Source organism: Crocuta crocuta, unplaced genomic scaffold (assembly GCF_008692635.1).
Source record: "Crocuta crocuta isolate KB4526 unplaced genomic scaffold, BGI_CrCroc_1.0 scaffold213, whole genome shotgun sequence".
NCBI lineage: Eukaryota > Metazoa > Chordata > Mammalia > Carnivora > Hyaenidae > Crocuta > Crocuta crocuta.
In genome coordinates, this window is record NW_027529442.1 from 5,896,871 (window position 1) to 5,918,571 (window position 21,701).

Sequence of the window (21,701 nt, forward strand, 5' to 3'; positions counted from 1 at the left end):
TCACAGGGAACAAAAAAATAGACACAAAGCTCTACTGAATTTAATTCTAATTCCTTCTGATCACTGTAACACTAAGCATCACATGCATGTTTGAGCTAGAAGTCAAAGACCAACATGTATATAAGACTCTTCCACCGAAAGATGTGACCAAGGGATGGGTCCCCTTATTCATAATTTTATAATTATAATTTTACAAACATTATCATTTGCTTCCAGTGCTGTGAAACCAAATCAATATTCAGGAAACTGTTTCATTTAAAAAAAAAAAATCAATGAAAACTTAGACATCCTCAGTTAATGACAAAAATACATGTTTGGAAAAGAAAAGTTCTACCTAAATTTGACAAATATGTGTGGATTTTCCTCAGTTTCCCAGGGCAGAGTCTTACTTAAATTAAATGATTAGCAGATTTCAAATCAACTATTAACTGCCCAAGACAATCCACTTGTTCATAGTTATTTCCTATTTCTGGAAATTAATTTAAGACTGGACGCAAAAAAGTACATATTAATACACTGAACCACGCACAGTTGCTGTTGTAGAAGACAAAGTGTCAGCCATCTCATTCAGGTGAGTCTGAGGTGTAAGTGTGAAGAGGACTCAGCCCACCAAAGTGGTAAAGAGAAAGTCTGGGCTTCAAATCCTTGCTTCACCGCTAACTGACTCTGTGATCCTAGATGTTCAACCATAAAAATATAAATAAATAAAAAGAACCAAACCCTCTTTGTCCCCTTCTGTAAAATTAGCATTCTAAGAATACCTAGTTTCTACCTAGAGCACCTGTTTTGAGGATAAAATAAGATGGTCCATTAAAAGTCTTTAACTCACATGAAAGTCTGCCACTACACTGACACTTCATAAATGCTACTTAAATGTTGATAGTCGGTTTCTCCTCTTTAAAATGAGCTCATTCCACCAAGTTGACATGATTAATGAGCAATGTATCAGAAGTGTTTGGAACATGGTAAGAGAGTACTATAACCAACTCAACCTGCCAATGACCAAATAACCATGGGCAAGTTTTTTCCACTCAGTCTAATACTTCCTCTAGGAGACAAAAATGACAACCCCAGGCCTAGTGACCTCACAGGATGATTGTGACGATCAAATTATTTAACTTTCTGGAAGGTACCCTATAAACTATAACAGGTTAGGGACGCCTGGGTGGCTCAGTTGGTTAAGCGTTTGGCTTTGGCTCAGGTCATGATCTCACGGTTTGTGGGTTCGAGCCCCGCATCAGGCTCTGTGCTGACAGCTAGCCTGGAGCCTGCTTCAGATTCTGTGTCTCCCTCTCTCTCTGATCCTCCCCTGTTCATGCTGTCTCTCTCTCTCTCTCCCTCTCAGAAATAAATAAAAAAAATTAATAAAAATTAAAAAAATAAACTAGAACAGGTTATAAATGGGAGATGGTGCCATTAGTCAAGTCTCTCCAGCATTAATTTTCCTTGTTGATTACAAACTTAATAGAAAAGCTTATATTTAGTGTTTTTTTTTTTTAAATACTTTTATTTATTTCTGGGAGAGAGAGAGACAGCGTGAGCAGGGAAGGGTAAGAGAGAGAGGGAGACACAGACTCCGAAACAGGCTCCAGGCTCTGAGCTGGCAGTCAGCACAGAGCCCGACGCGGGGCTCGAACCCACGAACCGTGAGATCATGACCTAAGTGAAAGTCGGACGCTTAACCGACTAAGCCACCCAGGTGCCCCTATTTAGTGGTTTTCTAATTACACAGGGTTCAACTTTTCCTTCACAGATATGTTTTCCCCCATGTATTTTAAAAACTAATTTGAACTAGTCACTAACATAAAAATGGAATGTTTCTTTTCTTATTTAAAAAAAGATTTTATCATTTTTAAATCATCTCTACACCCTACGCGGGGCTTGAATTTACAACCCCGAGATCAAGAGTCACAGGCTCTACTGATTGAGCCAGCCAGGTGCTGTGAAAAATGGAATGTTTCTTTTTTTTTTTAAAATGTTTATTCATTTTTGAGACAGAGAGAGACAGAGCATGAGTGAGAAAAAGGCAGAGAGAGAGGGAGACACAGAATCCAAAGCAGGCTCCAGGCTCTGAGCTGTCAGCACAGAGCCTGATGCGGGGCTTGAACTCACAGACTTGAAGATCATGACCTGAGCTGAAGTCAGACGCTTAACCAACTAAGCCACCCAGGTGTCCAAAAAATGGAATGTTTCTGATACAAATCTGGATATACTGAGAAGGGCTGCTTGACAAATATAAACTCTGGTTCCTTGGATTCCACCTCTTCCAGGCAACGGTGATGACAAGTGCGTGACCAAAGCCAAGTCACCTGGAGCACACTTGCTGCATTAAGGGTTTCTGGAGAGAAGTTGTACTCCTGTCCTTGGTGTGTTCCTGCCCTTGCTGGACGAACATCTTGGCCCTAGTCAAGGCTGCTGCCATGCGAAGCTAGCCTGGACTCAGGAGGGATGGAAGAAAACCTAAAACTTCAAAACAGCCTTGGGGCACTTGGATGGCTCAGCCAGTTAAGCATCTGACTCTTCATTTCTGCTTAGGTCGTGATCTCACAGTCGGTGGGTTCAATCTCTGCATCAGGCTCTGCTCTGATAGTCTGGGGGCTGTTTGAGATTCTCTCTCTCTCTCTCTCTCTCTCTCTCCCTCCCTCCCTCCCTCCCTCCGCTCCTTCCTTGCTCTCTCTCTCTCTCAAAATAAATAAACAAACATTAAAAAAAACCAGCCTCAATAACTCACAGACTGGTCTTAGTGATTTGACTCTGGGTGAATGTGGTTTTGGTCCCTGGACTGTGGGTGTCTGGGGTGATGCTATAACGCCATGTTGTCTCCACACACAAGGATAGGCAGGGAAGGTGGAGCACTCGCCGCTGGCCAGTCACCACCGGCTCCACTGCCTCTACCCACCCTCTTCACTCTGCAAATCTAGCTGCCTGGTCCCTGGGCATTGCCCTCACAAGTCTCCCCTTCTGGCAAACTTTCTGCCTTATCGAGATTCCACGCTGGTCATCATCAGGCCAAACCTAGCCACAGTAGAAGCACCAACTTACAGAGAGTACGCACAAGAGACTCCCTGTGAGGAATACATGGACCGCTTCATGGTATTAAATAAAAATAATCTGAGGAATTATAAATGATAGAAAAATTAGTTTGGGTTATCACTTGGCATGCTGCACGGTGTCTAGGAGAAACAAGCCTGACTCTCGTGCCGTCCCATCAGCCAACACGTGCCTCCTGAGGTGGCCAGGTTCCCTCTCGAGGGGGAATGCGTGTGTTTCTACTGCTATTTTTGGAACTGGCTCTACGATAAAACTTAACAGGGATGGTGACTGGGGAGGGAGGAGAGGGCAAGGGAAGACAGAAGCCACTGCTGGGCTTAATTAACAGGCACACTCTTTGGCCAGGATCACGCCAAAGAAAAATATTTTCTGATATGCATTTAAAAATTCATGGGGACTGCAAATCAATTTTTAGAGCTTTATAAAATATTGAAGGGGGACCATAACCCTGAGTTTTAAGTCAGAATGAATCAAATCTATAACGTGCCTCACTTTGTACGAATTTACTATTCATTCATTCATTTCCTTACAGGGGGTCTGTTTCTTTATTTGTCTGTTTGTTTGTTTTGGGCCAGGCACTGTGCTAGACACTAGAAATAAGATGTAAAAATGGGACTAAAACACGATCTTCACAGATGTTCTGTATAGTACACATCACTTTTCTTAAACACCGTGCCAACAGCAAAGTTCTACTGCATGGAGATTCTTTCTGATTGAGTGGATCAGCGTGGGGTCCGAGATCGCAAACTTCTAACGAGTACTCAGGGGACACGGATCCAGCCTTGGTGTACAGAGCAGAGGTAATCAGGTCAGACAAAGTCATTCCTCTGCAGTAGATGAGGAATGCAGGGGCCAAGAGCAGCAGAAATGCCTGCCTTAGAGTGACTGGCTGGTCCAGGGAAAACAGCATTCAGGTTCTTTGTCCCCCAGTTTAAAATTCTGTATGGGGGGTGGGGGGGGCATGAGACACTTGTCTGTCCTCTTCACACAGGACGTGGTTTTGAAAATAAGCAGAATGGGGGCGCCTGGGTGGCTCAGTTGGTTGAGCGTCCGACTTTGGCTCAGGTCATGATCTCACGGTTAGTGGGTTCGAGCCCCGTATCGGGCTCTGTGCTGACAGCTCAGAGCCTGGAGCCTGTTTCGGATTCTGTATCTTTCTCTCTCTCTGACCCTCCCCTGCTCGTGCTATCTCTCTCTCATAAATAAATAAAAAACATTAAAAAAACCTTAAAAAATAAACTTAAAAAAAAAAGAAAATAAGCAGAATGAGATGGTAGTGACTACCAATGGCTCGGAATTTATAGTATATATTTTCAGTGAGGCAATATCACCCCCAAGGAAACAAAAAAGGCTGGATTCTTTGGGGGTGCAGTGGGGTAAAAAGCCTTATTATTCTTTTTATGTATAAAGCAGAGATGTGCATATAGCACATAAGGCCACAGGCGTTCAACATATCTGTTTTTGCCTGGCCTCAAGGTCATGCCATTACCACCCACTTGTCCCCAGAGACTGTATCTCTGACCTCACCAACTCTATCAAAGCTACCCTTAAGTATCCTCAGGGAACCAGGTACTTGTCTTTCTCAATGGCCTTTGTTGTAATTATCAGATGGTCTACTTAATCAATATCTTTTTTTCTTTCATTTGTGTTTACTTTTGTGAGAGAGTGAGCAAGGGAGGTACAGAGAGAGAGGGGGGACAGAGGATCTGAAGCAGGCTCTGCACTGTCAGCATGGGGCCCAATGCAGGGCTTGAACTCATGAAACCTGAGATCATGACCTGAGCTGAAATCAACAGTCAGATGCTTAACTAACTGCGGCACCAAGGTGCCCCCACCACATTTTTTTATTATTATTTAAAACAATTTTTTAATGTTTATTTATTTTTGAGAGATAGAGACAGAGTGTGAGCAGGGGAGGGGTAAAGAGAGAGAGGGAGACACAGAATCCAAAGCAGGCTCCAGGCTCTGAGGTGTCAGCATAGAACCCAAAGATGGGCATGAGCCCATGAGCAGCGAGATCATGACCTGAGTCGAAGTCGGATGCCCAACTGAGCCACCCAGGGGGCTCACCTCTGCAGCACAAGCACCATGAGAGCAGGAATGACATCTCCTTCTGGGCACCACTGCTTCTCCAGGCCGAAGGCAGTGCCCAGCACACATGGTGGTTAGGAATTCTTTGAGACTGAGCAAATCACCAAGCAGAGACAGCACACTTGAATTCCAGCCCAGGACACTCCTCCATACCTCTACTGCAGATCTGGTTTTTAATAGCATGACTCACATAGTTTCTTCTCGGTCCGTCAATTACCCCTCAATGACCTCAGATCCACACCTCACCTTCCACTTGCTTGCTCAGCACAAGATGGTATCATTCATAAACCGCCCATCACCTTCTTTTTATTCTTCCCTTTCCTACCTGCTCCGCCCCACAAAACCAGGATTTGTACCCACCGAACAATAAGCCAACGTCTTATAATTAGATGTTTGTTCTTACCCCTGCCATTTGGCTTTGACTCTAAGACCAAAGAGCGTAATCTAAGAGCTCTGTGACCCCGAGCAAGGTAAGGGACCTCTCTTTCCAGTCTCAGTTCTCGTGGTATAAAGATAAGAACAGTTCTAACAGTTTTTTTGAAGTTCAAATTAGATACCATGTACCAAGTAGTCACCATTGTGCCTGGTACAAGGTCAGCATGTAATGAACCCTACCAGTCTTAAATTGCACCTAATGTTACGGGCTGACAGAAGCCCTAATGTGTAGGAGAGGGTACTGTTATCAAAATGTATATTTAAAGGACGTTAATCAAAAGTCACCTTTATTGTGCACCTATCCTGTCATTACCCATACACTTACTTACTCTAATCCTTATTAATAATCCTATGGGGGAAAAAAAGGACATCAATATTCCCATTTGCAGATGAAGATGAGACTCATACAATGTGTAATGATGACTGGCATTCAAATGCACATTTGTCTGCCCCCAGCATCTATGCTCTCAGCCCCAGGGATCTCTGGGAATCTCTAAGCAAGGAATTAAGCAAAACTACCCTGGCACCGGCCTCTTCATCTTCACATGCAGCAGAATGGCCAATTGCAGCACAGATTCCCTTTGGTTACTTTCATTATCAACAGAGAACATTCCGTGGTGCCGTTTGCCAACAGAGCTTATCCTAACAGACGGCTTCCGAGGCCTGCCAATGAACAGGACTCCAGACGGTTTCGTTTTCCTCAAAGACAAACAAGAACTCTCTTCACCGCTGCTTTATCTCTGCGTCCCCAAAAAAGTATACCCTTGGCAGCTGCTTTTTTGGTAGACCTTCTAGGAAGCACAACAATAACATTATTGAATGCTGACATCCCTCTTGCTAATTAACATGCAGAAATATGCGACCATAACTCCACTCTGAAATGTCACCCTGGCTGCACTTGCGTGCTGAGGGAAAACCTTTGCAAGGCTCAGAGGGTATCGGCAGTCTCTTCTACCCAGAGGCATTTGTAAAACAGGGATGTTTGGGACCTCCCCCATTGCATTGTTCATCCCTTGTAAACTCTCTCCCAGAGAAGTCCCAAGGGCTCGCTCAGGCAGCAACCCGTCTTGCTGAGCGAAAATGTCAACAAGAAAAAATAAAAAGGAAGAAAAGCAAGGCAATGGGAGATGGTGCCGCGGATTTATTATAAGCACCCTATCAAATAAATTAGTTCACTGCCGCAGTTAGGAAGTTGAGCCAAAGGGGAAAGACACCTTTAATCCTGTTTTCCTCGCCCATGAGGTCAAATCTAGCTCATGACAGAATACGAAGTTGGTTCAAGTTGCAAAGCAGAGATCAATTATGAGCCCCACTAATCACTTCCGTGCTTTGTGAGGGATGACGGCTGGGTTCCTTATATAGACAGGGGAGACCTCTACTCTGTTGGTGTAAATGCAGTTCTCAGCATTAGAGCTGGTGAGGCACGGAAAGTTTCATCATGCAGCCCCTACCCCCACCACCAACCCTGGCCTTTTCCAAAGTTTCTCATCATGGCAGATGTACCAGCATCTATCCAGTTATATAAGGCAGCAACTAAGTCTTCATTCTAGGAAGACTACTCCACCTCCTCATCTTCTACCTCCTTCTAACGATAACTGATGCATTGCCAAGTCCAGCTTTTTAATCACGTAAAAATCTCAAGATTCAGTCAGCTCATCATTAAACACACTACCAACACAATCCAAATCCAACTCCAAGTACGGTTGCCAGATAAAACTCAACACTGGATATTCTATATTTTTATTTGTTAAATCCAGCAACCTAACACCAGCTTAACCCTTAGAACTTACTTCAGTGATTACTTCTACAGGCAAAGCTATTCACAACTCCAGAGAGATCAAATCTCCCCAACCTACAGTCTTCTTTATTGGCCCTTGAACACTCACAAGTATAGATTTCGTTCTGTGATTATATGAATTATGTGCCATGTGCACTCTAAGACCTAGGAAGACAATGATCATATCTGGTTTTGTTCAGCATTTTATTTTTAATGAGTAAACAACTGAAAAAACAAACTAGCAATACAGTCTACAAAAGAGGGATCTATTTCCAGGAAGTAGACATGGGAAATAGTGGCATCGAGTCCTGCCTGTGACATGACTTGGGGGATAGGCTCTGTCCAGGCTTTGTCTCAATTCCCTTTAGTGTCTTAGACTGTCTCTCTCTAGATCTCAGTTCTGTCTTCTGAAAAAAAATCACTGTACTGCATTTCCAGCTTTACAATCCTAGAACGCTGCAACTCTAAATCCCCAAAAAATATTGTACATCAAGGAGTGTGCTGACAGTCACTGGGCCCTGAGATTTTAGTGTTTCACTCTACTTGTCTGCCATTTCACACGTCACTGAATATATCCACAAAAGAAGATCACCACTGCTCTGTAGTAACATCCTCTTTGGGAGGATTCAAAATTATCCTTTTTTAAAGGAGCTTAACTCTGAAACACGTGCTTAGCTCTCTGAATTCAGCTGAATGACGAGTGTTTGGGTGGTTCAGTTGGTTGAGCACTCGATTTCAGCTCATGTAATGATCTTGCAGTTTGTGAGTTCAAGTCCCGTGTGAGGCTCTGTGCTAACAGCTCAGAGCCTGGAGGCTGCTTTGGATTCTGTGTCTCCCTCTCTCTCTGCCCCTCCCCTGCTCACTCTGGGTCTCTCAAAAATGAATAAATGTTAAAAGTATATAACAACAATAAAAAATAAATCAAATCAGCCGAATGAGAAGGGAAGATTCTTCTTGAATAGGTCCTTACCCTTCCCTGAAGAACCTTTCGTTCTAGAGCTGCACTGTAAAATATGGAAGACACCAGATACATGTGACTATTTAAAGTTAAATTAGTTTATATTAAATTAAATTTAAAATTCAGTTTCTCAGTCACAATAACCACACGTGGTCAGTGGCTGCCATGTTGTACAGCTCAGAATACTGAACATTTTCATCAATGAAGGAAGATTCGTTGGATTGTATTAGTTCTAAAGGAAACAGAAGATGGTTCCTTGCCCCTCTTTCTCTAGGACCAATGTTCTGGCATTCTCTTGGTTCATCCCACTTCCTCTCTCTGGATTCAGGCTGTGAAGTCGGTGCCAACTTCCAAACTGAAACAATGTCCCCGAGTCTCTCACTTGCACCCATGAGGTGCCCTGACAAGCTACAGTTCAACTGTCACTTCCTCAATGGGGGTCCACTTTGATGTGACATTAGATGCAGTGCCTTTGCTGTATGCTTCTGGAGAACCCTGTAGTTCCCTTCTCAGAACACGCATCACTTCTCTTCAAAGTTTTTAGTTTCTTAAGACTGAGGGGCTGCAGAGGATGGACCCTAGAGCCAGGCAGCCTGGGACTGGATCCCAGCTCTATTCCTGGCTGACCACGTGAACTCAGACAAGATAACTGGCCTCTCTGGGTTGCATTCTCCTCTTCTGTAAAATGGGGACTCAAGTGCACCCACCTCATAGGACTGGTGGGTAATGAAGTGAGTTGGTGCATATATATAACCCACTCTGAAAAGTACCCAGCACAGGGTATATGCTGGATGAGTAATGGCAAAAATAAATCACAGAAAGCACAAGCCATCTTTAAAGGCACAGCTGCTTTTGGTTTTCTGTCCTGCACATCACATCTCATGCCTTAGAACAACATGTGATGCAAAGCAAATGCTCAATAAATACTTGGTCAAGGGAACCGTGTTTGCCTAGAAGGGCTTGCTTTAAAACTGCACGGCCCGAAACTTTCTGTAGAATTATATTCAGAAGAGCGTAAGGAGATATTTGTGCAGGGAAGCTCACTACAACCATGTTTACAAAACACCCAAAACAGGACATTTAGGTAACATCCTAAATGTCCACCTGCAGGGGACTGGTGGGTCAGCATACACTGGGATACTTTGTAGTGTTTTAAAACAAGGAGGTAGAACTGTACAGGGTAATGTAGAAAGATCTCCAAGTACTGTGAAGTGGGAAGGGCAAGAAGAGAGAAATTAACAAGGGTACGTACCTGCAGGCTTTGTGTGTCTAAGTGTTCTAAATCTCTGTTCTAAATTCTTTGGCAGTGGTTCTCCTTCGGGAGGAAGGGAAGCAACTTGGACTGAATACGTTTATGGTCTTCACTATATTAAGTCTTCCATTATGTACACTAATTACTTCTACTTAAAATGATCAAAGTGTGTTGCACCGAAGTCTGTTTTATGGGGGCACCTGGCTGGGTCAGTTGTAGGTGCATGCCACCCTTCCTCTCAGGGTCCAGAGTCTGAGCCCCATGCTGGGTATAGAGATTACTTAAAAAAATAAATAAGCTTTTTCTTTTTTTTTTTTTTAAAAAGACTTTTGTGTTGTTATCCTCGACTTTTCTCTCTAGAACCAGGACAGACCAAGAGGAAAAACTCTGAGCAGAAAAAAAGATGGTGAGCACCTGGGAAGTAAATAAAGATGTTTTACTGGCAAATGCGCTGGTTTACTGACTAGGAGAAAGGGGGAGGGAAACCACCAGGGTGGCAATTTCTGATCAGCCGTGTGTGTAAATGTAAGAGCTAACGCTGACGGAGAGCTTACACGTGTCAGACACTGTGCTCAGCCGTTTCCAATTACTCTCTCATTTAATCCTACCTACGAAGAAGCACTATTATTATCCTCATTTTACCAAAGGGAAAATGGAGACGGGGAGCATTAAGCAACTTGCCGGAGGGCACACAGCCTCACAGCAGAAGGGCTGAGATTCGATCTCGGGCAGGGCTGCGGCCCAGCCTGTGTTCCTGTGAGGGTCCAAGAGACGGCTGCCATCGGGCCAGTCCAAGGGAGGCAGAGACAGGGGAAGTTCTCTGAAGATCCATCCAATCCTATTCCTGTGACAGCAGCTGGCATTTAATAAAAATTCCATTTTGCTTCCAGCTTATAAGAGTCAACATAATACACTTCAGTTGGTTCCAAAAAAGTCTGAGCTGTCTCATATGGTAGGGAAATTATACAGCTAAAAGGTCAAAGGCTGACAAACACTGAACAGTCAAAAGCCTGAAAAACGGAATGGATTAACGCTGGGCATAAGAAATTTCAACTCCAAAACGACAGAGAAACCAACGTGCACAGAAAGATGGCTTCATGTGAGATGATCAGACACTGTCTCAAAAACGTTTCCCTGTTGCTACCCAGCACGAAGTTAGGTTAAAGTATGGATGAGCTATTTCTATGTCTTTTTAGTTATATCCAGGATATTCTTTTCTTGGGGTTTTCGGGAAAGAGTGTGAGATCTGGAAGTCAAACTGAGCTGAGTTTGGTTCTGGGCTTCAGAATTCTAGCACCAGCTCTGAACCTTCAAAATGTTCCTAACTGCTACTTGATCTCAGCATTCCCATCTAAATATTTGGTGATAATAGCTACCTCTGTCAAAGCGATAAAATGAAATGAGAAAACCAACAGACTCCACCCATATATCATTTGTAATATAAACAACTCAAGAGAAAGAGGTTGGCTTCCTTGTTTCCCAGATAGGTTGTTGTCTACTCAACATGCTTTTCTGTTTCAACACAACACATACTCTTTGGTAGTGCATGACTCCCACCCTTAAACTTTCCAAAATGGAAATGGGTATTTTTTTATATTAGGGGATTCAAGCTCCCCAGATGGGTATAAATAACTGACTTCAAATAAGGACAATTCACTTTCTGCTAATGAAACGGGATTCACACTTTATCTGGTCTGGGCCACTTGAATTTTCAACTAGATTCACATTTGCAAGACAACCTTGAAGAATTTCAGAGTACATACACTTAGTCCCCCTTTCCTTCACCTCACTCCTAGGCCTTAGTGAATTATCCTTGCTTTGAGCTTTCTCAGATTCTCTTCCAGTCCCCTAACCACCAATCATATTCCAACACTTCCAGGAAACTAAGACAGTTGATAATTAGCAATACTCAAGGGAAACATTTTTCTTTTCTTTCTTTTTTTTTTTAAATGTGTTTATTGTATTTGAGAGAGAGACAGCATAAGCAGGGGAGGGTCAGAGAGAGAGGGAGACACAGAATCCGAAACAGGCTCCAGGGTCTGAGATGTCAGCACAGCGCCCGAAATGGCACTCGAACCCACGAACCGTGAGATCATGACCTGAGCCGCAGTCGGATGCGTAACTGACTGAGCCACCCAGGTGCCTCCTCACGGGAAGTATTTCTGAATTCACAATCAGCAGTTTGATTAACATCTAAACACAGCCCAATGTATATTCACAATTTGGAAATAGGCAGTAGGTACAGAGATAATGCTCTGTCCCTTCCCCCTCCAAAAAATATCAAGCAACAATCGGCGCACGTTAAGACCCAGGGCCATTACTTAACTGTTAGCCACTGCCTGCAACAGGGGCTTTATCACATCAAAGCTACAATATCCCTAATAAAATAACAGTCTTTGTATGTACCCTTTGTTTTTAAGTCTACTCTTGAAAATGCCCCTGTGAGGGGCACCTGGGTGGCTCAGGCGGTTAAGTGCCTGGCTTCGGTTCAGGTCATAATCTCACGGTTTGTGGGTTCGAGCCCCGCATCGGGCTCTGTTGTTGACAGCTAGCTCAGAGCCTGGAGCCTGCTTCACATTTTGTATCTCCCTCTCTCTCTCTCTCTGACCCTCCCCTGCTCATGTGGTCTCTCTCTCAGAAATAAATAAAAAACATTAAAATTTTTTTTAAATTAAAAAAAAAAAAGAAAATGACCCTGTGATCACTTAATAAACCCAAATTTCAAAATGATTATAAAGACATATCATAATAATTTGACCATGTTCATAATCTGACCTAGTTAATAGTATCATATTATGCTCTTCTGTCTCAAATAGTAACACTCAAAAGAGCAATCAAGCTACAATATTGGGTTCAGATAGCATACGTTGAATTTTTTCCCCACATTTGGCTTCGACCTTGCTATGCCATTTGTGGGATCTCAACCTATAGACACAGTTGCACATATGTGAAATGATTTATATCCCTGTTATTCAATTCAGTAGTGTTTTGAATCATTAAAAATATTTATCCAGAGGGAACTAGTTAAATAAATCACAGCCATGCTGATACAAAGAGATTCTACAGCCATTTAGAAAACAAGTTTTATTACTGCATTGCAAAGAACTATCAGACATATTATTAGATAAAAGACAAAGGTACCAAACGGCATGTATTGCATACTCCCTTTTGTGTAAAATAGGGGAGAAATAAAAACACATGTAGAAAACATGCATGCTTATATATACACAGTCACATGTACCCTTGTATTTACCTAAAGAAATTTCAGAAGGGTGATCAAAAACTAATGGCACTGGATATAATCTTGACAGAAAGGAGAATGTAAAACTAGGCAAATAAAGGTAGGTTTAGGAAAGAGATTACTTAATACTTTGAAATATTATGTTTCATGAACCATATGCATATATGGTGTACTCAAAAAATGCATTAAAAATCAATTAGTGGTAAAACATGAGATTCCATTCCTTCAAGTTTACAACAATATCTGAAAGGTCACATTTTGTGATTGGTCATGACTCTTTCCCCACTTCTTTGGTTTTTTAATTTTTAAATATTTTTATTTATTTCTGATGTTTATTCACTCTTGAGAGAGAGAATGCACCTGCACAAGTTGGGGAGGGGCAAAGAGAGAGAGAGACACAATCCAAAGCAGGCTCCAGGGTCTGAACTGTCAGCAGAGCCCTACGCAGGGTTGAACCCACAAACCATGAGATCATGACCTGAGCCTATGTCAGATGCTTAACTGACTGAGCCACCCAGGCACTCTTCCTCTTTTTAATTATTTTAAATATTTTATTTATTTTTCAAGGAGAGAGACAGACAGACAGACAGCATGAGCAGGGGAGTGTCAGAGACAGAGGGAGATACAGATTCCGAAGAGAGCCTCCAGGCTCTGAGCTAGCCGTCATCACAGAGCCCGACGCGGGGCTCGAACCCACGAACTGTGAGGTCAGGACCAGAGCCCAAGTCAGACGTTTAACTGACCGAGCCACCTAGGCACTCTTCTTCTTTTTAATACCATGCATGCTCATACTGAAAAACAATGCATGCATGCACACACATTTAAATTACTAAATAAAGGAGAAAACTCTTGGAGAAGAAAAACCTCAAAAAGTATTTTTAAAGAGCTCCACAAACCTTACTCCATACACTTTATCAGTCATATTAGGTGAGCTGCAATCTCCTGGAGCTGATTAGACTCCACTATTTACAAACTCGTGTGCCCGGATGGCCCTGATCCTCTAAAGCACGGGGGNCAATGTTGGGCAGACACACTCACCTTCATAGGTGCCGACTTCCAGAAGGGTCCCGCTCTGCTCGAGGTCCAAGAACTCCTTCACAGTCAGAAAGTTATAGTCCACGCCAGGCACTTCTCCTTCTCTCGGAGATCGGGTTGTGCCTGCAGCCAACAACACAAATGCAGGAGACACCGTCAGTCAATGCAAACAGGAAGCTCCCCATTCAGGTGTAATTAACATAACCAGCTAGGTAGGCTGAAGGACCTAGGACTGCCCCCCTATCTGTCCAGACCCAGGACCTGGTCAAGGCAACTTCTTTCTAACAGCACATCATCCTCGCTTCTACCCTTTAGTGCTGGGGACCCTCACGTGGGAGCAAGAGCAAACCAAGCACAGCTGGGTAGCCTGAGGTGAGTTTTCTCATTTCTTAAAATGCACTGAATGAACAAGGTAAACTGGATTTGATACAGACAGCAGTCATAATCAGCAGCTTTTCGGGCTCCAGTAACTACCAAGAAGTTATCCACCTTAAGCTCAGAGTCGAAGGGGTTTATACATATATATATTTTTGGGGGGGTTTATATTTTTAACACAGGCCTCACAATTCTTGTGTTCTGACGTACATCGGCAAGTTTCAATGTAATAAGCCCTTTGAAGAAAATGACACCACTGCATAAACACATCACCGGAGAAACCCAATTACCCGAGATCGGTGGATGGAGATCTCCCAGGGTTTAAAATGCTGCTGCTCCCTGTGTAATTAATATCTTTGATGAAAAGGGGCCACCCATAAGTTCTGACTGGAAAGAAGGGACACTGAATTTACTAGAAAATTCTCCTCTTGAATTAATATGGTCATTCTCTCAATGACTGACAAACATAACAATTCTTCTTATGAATAACATAGGGCCTCTAGGGCATTTAAGTCACCTAGCTCAGGTGCTAGGCTACAGACCTATCATTTTAGCTTAATCTCAACCAAAAGTGTGGAAGGAATGTGATTTACACACAAATCAATAGAAGAAAACCAACCAAGAAGCCATTAAGTAGTGTGTACTAGAAACCTATGTTAAATATCAAGAAAGACCAAAAGACAGCACATCATGTGACTTCTGCTCTTACAGTCAAGTCTGGAGATAGGATCTGCATAACTCATTTAGCAAGGCACCATCACCAGTGATATTTTAAGGTCAATGTTTTCCTACACAATAAGCAGGGATTTTTCTGTATTCCTAGGAACTTAGTATGCAAGGATTTCCACCCAATTCTGAAAACTTTAAAGCAATTAAGTAAGCAACTGTTTGTACCCTGTGACTCTAATGTTCTATGATCACTTGCCTATATGAATGAACATGTCCACACACCAAAGTGGTGATCCAGAACCCTTTTGAGTCAAAATAAAACAAAAAACAAAAAACAAACAAACAAAAAACCTCCAAAAAACAAAAAACACACATCTCAACATTTGCTGCATATTTAACTCTGGGTAAGTAAATTTTAAATGAGTCTGATTTTTCCAATATCTGAAATCTGAGTGTCTTAAATAGCTGCAGCGTGTCCATAGTATGGCTGCACTGCACGTGTGTGCTTATCGGGTCCCACAGGCTGAAGCTTTCTGGTAAAGAGGGCGGCTTGTGTCCAGAAGTCTACTCCTGTACCATCTCCTAAGTAGGCATTTCTGGGTCCCCTGGCAAGGGATGCCAAGTCCCTTTAGGTAGACTGCAAGCTTTAAATTGCAATCTGCAATGTCAGGGGCAGAACAGGTGCTCCAGAAACATCAAGAATACTATGTACTATTGATGAGCAGGTGTGTGCGGTGGGGATGAAAAGTTCGAGGCCTGCCACTCCTCCCAACAACTTTGTGGGCTTGGGCATGTTCCTTGGCTTCTATTGTTCCTCAGTTTCCGCATCTGTGAAACAGGGATAACAACAGTACCTACACTATAGGTGTGTGGTGTGTACTGAATGATATAAACCCTTTAGAAGGCTTAGCTCAGTAACTGTCAGCACATATTATAGTTTATATCATTGTCAGAATGAAATGAGTTGACAGAATGCTATAGTTCAAATAATGCGCGCACACACACACACACGCACACAATATTATTACATCTATCATTATGTTTCTTTCTTTTTTTTTTTTTTTTCCAAAAATATTTACTGAGCTCCCAATTCAAGCCAGCACCAGCTCAGGCACTGAGGAAACACGGGTGAACAAGACAAAGCCCCTGTCCTAATGGAATTTATATTTTACTATGAAGGAAGAAAAAGTGCTTATGTGTATTAGCATTTAATTGTCATATAATTATAGGTAGAAATAATTCGTCCATAGGAAACATAGGTTAAAGTGCCTCAGAGCAATGTAGGCTAAGGGTTTAAAAGTATCTTGGAAGAGGGGTGCCTCGGTGGCTCAGTTGGTTGAGTGGCTGACTATTATGATCTTGCAGTTCATGACTCTATGCCCCACATCGGGTTCTGTGTTGACAGTTCAGAGCCTGGAGCCTGCTTCCGATTCTGTGTCTCCCTCTCTCACACCCACTCCCTTGCTCATTCTCTCTCTCTCTCTCTCTCTCTTTCTCGCTCTCTCTCAAAAATGAATAAACATTAAAAAAAATTTTTTTAAAGTAATGGAAGAAGGAAGCAAGGTAGGGGGTGGCGAAGCTATTTTAGGTGGGGATTAGGAAAAGCCAGGTGAAGGAGGTGCCCCCTAAGTTGAAAGCCGTGCCAAAGTGATGGGAAAGCAAGAGAAAAGCCAAGAACTTTGATGCAGGAATAAGCTCGGTATGTTGGGGGAAGGGCAGAATAATTGGGACAGGATGATGAAGAAGAGGTTAGAAATGAAGGCAGGGGGACAGCTCAGGGAATCCACAGCAGAGACTATCCTAAGGAAGATGGGAAGGCACGGGAAGGTTTGCAGCACGGTGGTGCTATGATTCATTTCAAGAAGACCATAGAGCTTGACAGAGAACAGGCTTTGGGCAGAGGAGCAGGAAGAGGTGGGAAGAAGAGAAGCAAGGAGACCAGTGAGGGGGCCATTACAGGGTCCATGTGAGAGAAAATCAGGGCAGGGACAAGAATAGCAAGGTGGGGGGTGTGTGTGTGTGTGTGTGAAGCAATCAGATTTCTACCATCCATGGTGAATATTACAAATAGCTGTGATAAGTCCACAGGACAGACAGATTAAAGTCACCAAGCCACACTAGGTCTGCATTTTGAAGACAGAACTTGTTGATGGAGCGGATGGAGTGTGTAAGAAAAGAAGGATAAAGACTGACCTCCCATTCTCTAACCTGGGCAAATGGGCAAATGGCCTGGTGCCCTTTAGAGACATCAAGAAGACAGGGGAGGAAGTGGTTCTTAGGGGAAAAGCATTAAGAGTTCACGTTGGGACATGTCAAGTTTGCGATGCCTATTAGACACCTAGATGTGGAAGGCTATGGACAGCTGACCAGGTTAAGTCCGGAGATCAGACTGGAGATTGGGACACAAAATTGAGAGTGATCAGTAAGGCAGTGGCATTTGAAGGCAAGAGACTGAGATCATCTAGGGAGAGTGTGTGAAGAAAAAGAAGCCAAAAGGTTGGGGTTGAACGCTAAAACCCGGTCATTTTTAGAAATTGAGAAAAATCCTCAAAGGAAACTAAGAGCTGTCAGCAAGGCAGGAAGAAGCAAAGGAAGAGGGTGTGATGTCTTAGAGCCAAGTGAAAAAAGCTACTTGGCTACTTGGAAAACACCAACAGTCTCTATCATATTGGGAAATCCCAGTGTGGGCCAAGAACAGAAACTCTTTGAAACCTGCAGTGAAGGGGTCTGTCCTAAATGTGTTCTGTACGTCACCTTTCCCACTCAGCCACCATTCCACAATTCCATCAACCTAATCTATCCCCCACCCCCACACCCCCCAAAAGAGATGAGGATAAAGAAAACCAAATGAAAGATCTGCTGGGTTTTTAAAGTCTTCCCAAACCATACAACGGTGGGTTTCCCCTGCCCCACTTTTGTAGCTATCTTCTCTTCGCCATTTCTTTCAGCCAGGTTTTCAGAACCAATTTGTCAGACTTCCTTTAAACGCCAGTCACCCCTGGGTCTTAATTTCCTGAAAGGATTCAAAATTACAAAAGAGCTTCAAAAATGCAACAGTTTAGAGGAAAAAAATGAAACTAGGAGATACTCTTCTCCCATGTAAATAAATATGTTTGCTGGCCTTTGAGCTGCAGGGGAAGGAGGTGGGGGGCGGGTTAGTCTCCACCCACAAAACCTTCAGGGTTTATTACCCAGACAAAACCTTTCTACTCTGCAGGCTAGCAGGAGGTTTCCTCCAGTTATCCTCTGAGCAACCCGCCCTGGGTCTGGGCCAGCATGACCAGGCTCCATTCAGTGACGCGAGGGAGAAAAGGGCAGGGGAGGGGACCCCGCCTCCTCTTTTCTTCTAGCAGAATGACAGGCTGCCGGCTGGACACACGCCTGGCAGATGGCATTTCAAAGGGTTTTCAGGAGCCATCTGGGGTGGGTACAATTATTACAAGCCACACTTCTAACAAAGCCAGAAGGGTTACTTCCTGGCAGAAGAGAAGTAAAACAAATTCTATCATGTTCCTCAGGGACAGCATATTACAAAAAAAAGTAATCACCAGGCTGACAAACAGGGGTTTTCTACAGCCTCCAACACTGCCTTCTGCCTGTCTAGCCAGAAATCAGGCCAACAATATCTTAACAGTTATTAGATTTAAGCAAATAAGCACAGTGTGCACCTCCTTGCCTGCAAAAAACAAACAAGCAAAAAACAGGAGTGAGAGATCATCAAACAGTACAGTTGGAAAGGAATAATAGCATCCATTAATTGGATACTTACATTATGTCCCAGACAATGTTAAGCACCCACTCGATATTCCTGTATTTGTTATAAGAAATGTAAAAGTAAAGACCGTTATTATACTCATTTTATTGATGAGGAAGCGTAGAGTCAGAGAGAAAGAAAGGAGCTGCTTCAAGGTCATGTAACAAGCAAGCCAGGAAGAGCTATGGTCTCTTCAGGAAAAAAAATCTTGGAGCACCTGGGTGGCTCAGTTGGTTAACCATCCAACTTCAGCTCAGGTCATGATCTAGCAGTTCGTGGGTTTGAGCCCCATGTCAGGCTCTGAGCAGTCAGAGCCTGCTTTGGATTCTGTGTCTCCCCCTCTCTCTGCCCGCCCCTCCTATTGCTCATGCTCTGTCTTCCTCTGTCTCTCAATAATAAATAAATGTTAAAAAAAAAAATCTCCTTAGATAGTTGTGGCAGTAGGGTTTGTAGCAAAAACAAAACAGGAAGACCAAAGCAAAAGCAGTCCTCCAAAATGAACCTGAGTGCCCATAAATATGGGAATGACTGCACAGAATATGGTAGATTCACCCTCAGGAAAACGTTTTCACTATGTAAACAACAGTGAGATCTACGCACAGTTACCAGGAGGAATGTCTATGATATTCAGCTGAGTGATACAAACAAGTCACAGGATACTATGTAAACTAACACAGCATTTTATGAAAAATAGAAAAGGAAGCCCTATAGATGCTGCATGTTTTTTGAGTTCAGAAATAGTTAAGTGGGTAGAATAATCCTAAATCCTTAGCAGAGGTAACCTCAGGAAGGTGGGTTCAGAAATGAACAGAGACAACATGATAATTTCTTTAAATACCTCTCATACTCTGAATTGTACTGATGGGTATGTAGTTGGTTCTGGCATTTTACACATTGCATAAAATGAGTATTTCAGGAATCCTGAACAATCTGATTCTTGGGTATCCTACTCAACTATCATCCATAGGAACTTAAGTCTTTGCAAAACTGTGCAGAAGAACATAGGGTCCAAGTGAATCAAACAAACAGTATGTTCCAAGGTGTCCCATCACATAGAAAGCCAGCATCGATGTCAATAGCACTTGCCTTTAGTTAATGAATAGAAATATACTACATATAGAGTTGAGAAGATGGTGCTATTAATTTTCTGCCTGATTTTATTTTTTAAACCTCAATCTGTTCGTCACTTAGACGAACAGTGTTTAAATGCCTACAGAATTTCACCGGGTAGTCAGTACCATCAAACCTTTCCACCTCCTGATCATAACTGAACAAATGAATTCGAGCTATGCCCTGCTGAATGTCTCAGTATGAATTAGCAATGCCCCCGGAAGTCCACCTTTGAAAGTATGAGTGGCTGCTTGTTTCTTACGCACATTTTATGGTTCATAAACTTTTAGTGTACTTGGCTTGAGTGACCCTTGCTGAGGAAATCAGAAAGTGACTTTCCTTATCAAACTCCATAAACCATGGCTATAGAAAGGAAAACCGATGAGAGAGAGCTCATTAGTTCTCTCTTTCGAATCTGCAAATTCTCTTGAAGTATCCAATTGGGGTAGCAAACAAAATCTTAAGGCCTGTAGATGACATGCTGTTTCCTCCCGCCTCATATTCCCAGCATCATTAGGGTTTCAGGCGAACTGTCACTCACCATCTGTCCAAAAGGTCTCAAGGCCAGATTGCTAATAGAAGAATCATTACCCTACTAAGATTAAATTGTTAACAGTCAATGATTTCACCTGCTGTTAAATTAATCTGGGTCCTGCTTATCAAAATCCAACAATGAGACTTTAAAAAATTATAGTCCCTTCAACATTAAGGAAAGATTATTCCATATTAAAAGCAATTATTTGCATTGCTTGATATTCGTTAGCTATCCACGAGACCCTTGTGCTGTTCATTTTTTTAGCAGATGGAGATGAAGCATAGTTGAACATATTGTTTCTACAAATTCATTCAGTCACCTACCACTCACCCAATTTTTGCCATATTTCAGGACAAGCAGTAAGAGTTACTCAATATTTGCCCTTCAAGTCAAAACGCTTTTTAAAAAATGTAACTATACTCATGTAAAAAAGAAATGCTTAACAGCTACACACCTATTAGGGGTTTTTAATAGGTTTATATATTTATTTTTGAGAAAGAAAGAGCAGGGGAGGGGCAGAGAGAAGTGGAGAGAGAGAATCCCAAGCAAGCTCCAAGCTGTGGGGCCAGAGCCCACTGTAGGGCTTTAACTCACAGGCTGTGAGATCATGACCCGAACCGAAATCAAGAGTCAGATGCTAACTGGCAGAGCCAGCCAGGCACCCCCTTATTAAAATAGTCTTACAAACCTTACAATACCAGAAGTTGGCAAAAGTACGAAGCAACTAAAACTCTCGTAGATTGTTGGTAAGGTTGCAAAATGGTACAGCCAGTGGGAAAAGACTTTGGTCATTCTAATACAAAACTAAACATAATCCCCACCATGTGACCCAACAATCACACTCCTAGGTATTTATCTGAGAGAAACGAAAACTTCTGTCCACACAAAAACTGATACACAAATGTTTACAGTGGCTGTATGCACAATCACGCCAAACTAAATGAAAACAAACTAAATTTTCTTCAACTGGTGAATACATAGACTGTACTAAGTCCCTGCAGACGGTAGATGGGTATAGCTTGGATGAATCTCAAAATACATTGTGCCAAGTGAAAGCAAAGCCAGACTCAAAAGGCCACGTACTGTACGCTTCCATTTATTTGCTCCTCTCTACAAGGCAAAACTGCAGGACGAATGAGGAGACACCAGTGGTTGGCAAGTGTGAGTTAGAGTTGACCACAGGGGTATCGGGGGACAGAACTGTTCGTATCCCGACTGCAGTCGTGGTTGGATGACTCCATGCTTCTCAGCACCTACAGAACTATATATACCATGAAGGGTGACTCTGACTACTTACAATTTATTTTTAAAAAAGAAGACATTTAGCATTACCTCAAGTCAAGAATTGGTTTCATTCTGCCATAAACAGTAAGTGACTAAAAATAATTGCAGTAAAAAGAAAATAAACCCATTCCATT

At 42.6% G+C, this 21,701-nt stretch overlaps 1 protein-coding gene across 1 annotated transcript in view; it reads right to left on the reverse strand.

Moving 5' to 3' along the window:
* The window catches only part of MAGI1 (membrane associated guanylate kinase, WW and PDZ domain containing 1), a 253,203-nt gene that overhangs the window by 115,844 nt on the left and 115,658 nt on the right, over positions 1 to 21,701 (reverse strand). The window contains 1 exon segment of the mRNA XM_077760232.1: positions 13,844 to 13,963. Coding sequence (XP_077616358.1) covers positions 13,844 to 13,963 — 120 coding nt within the window.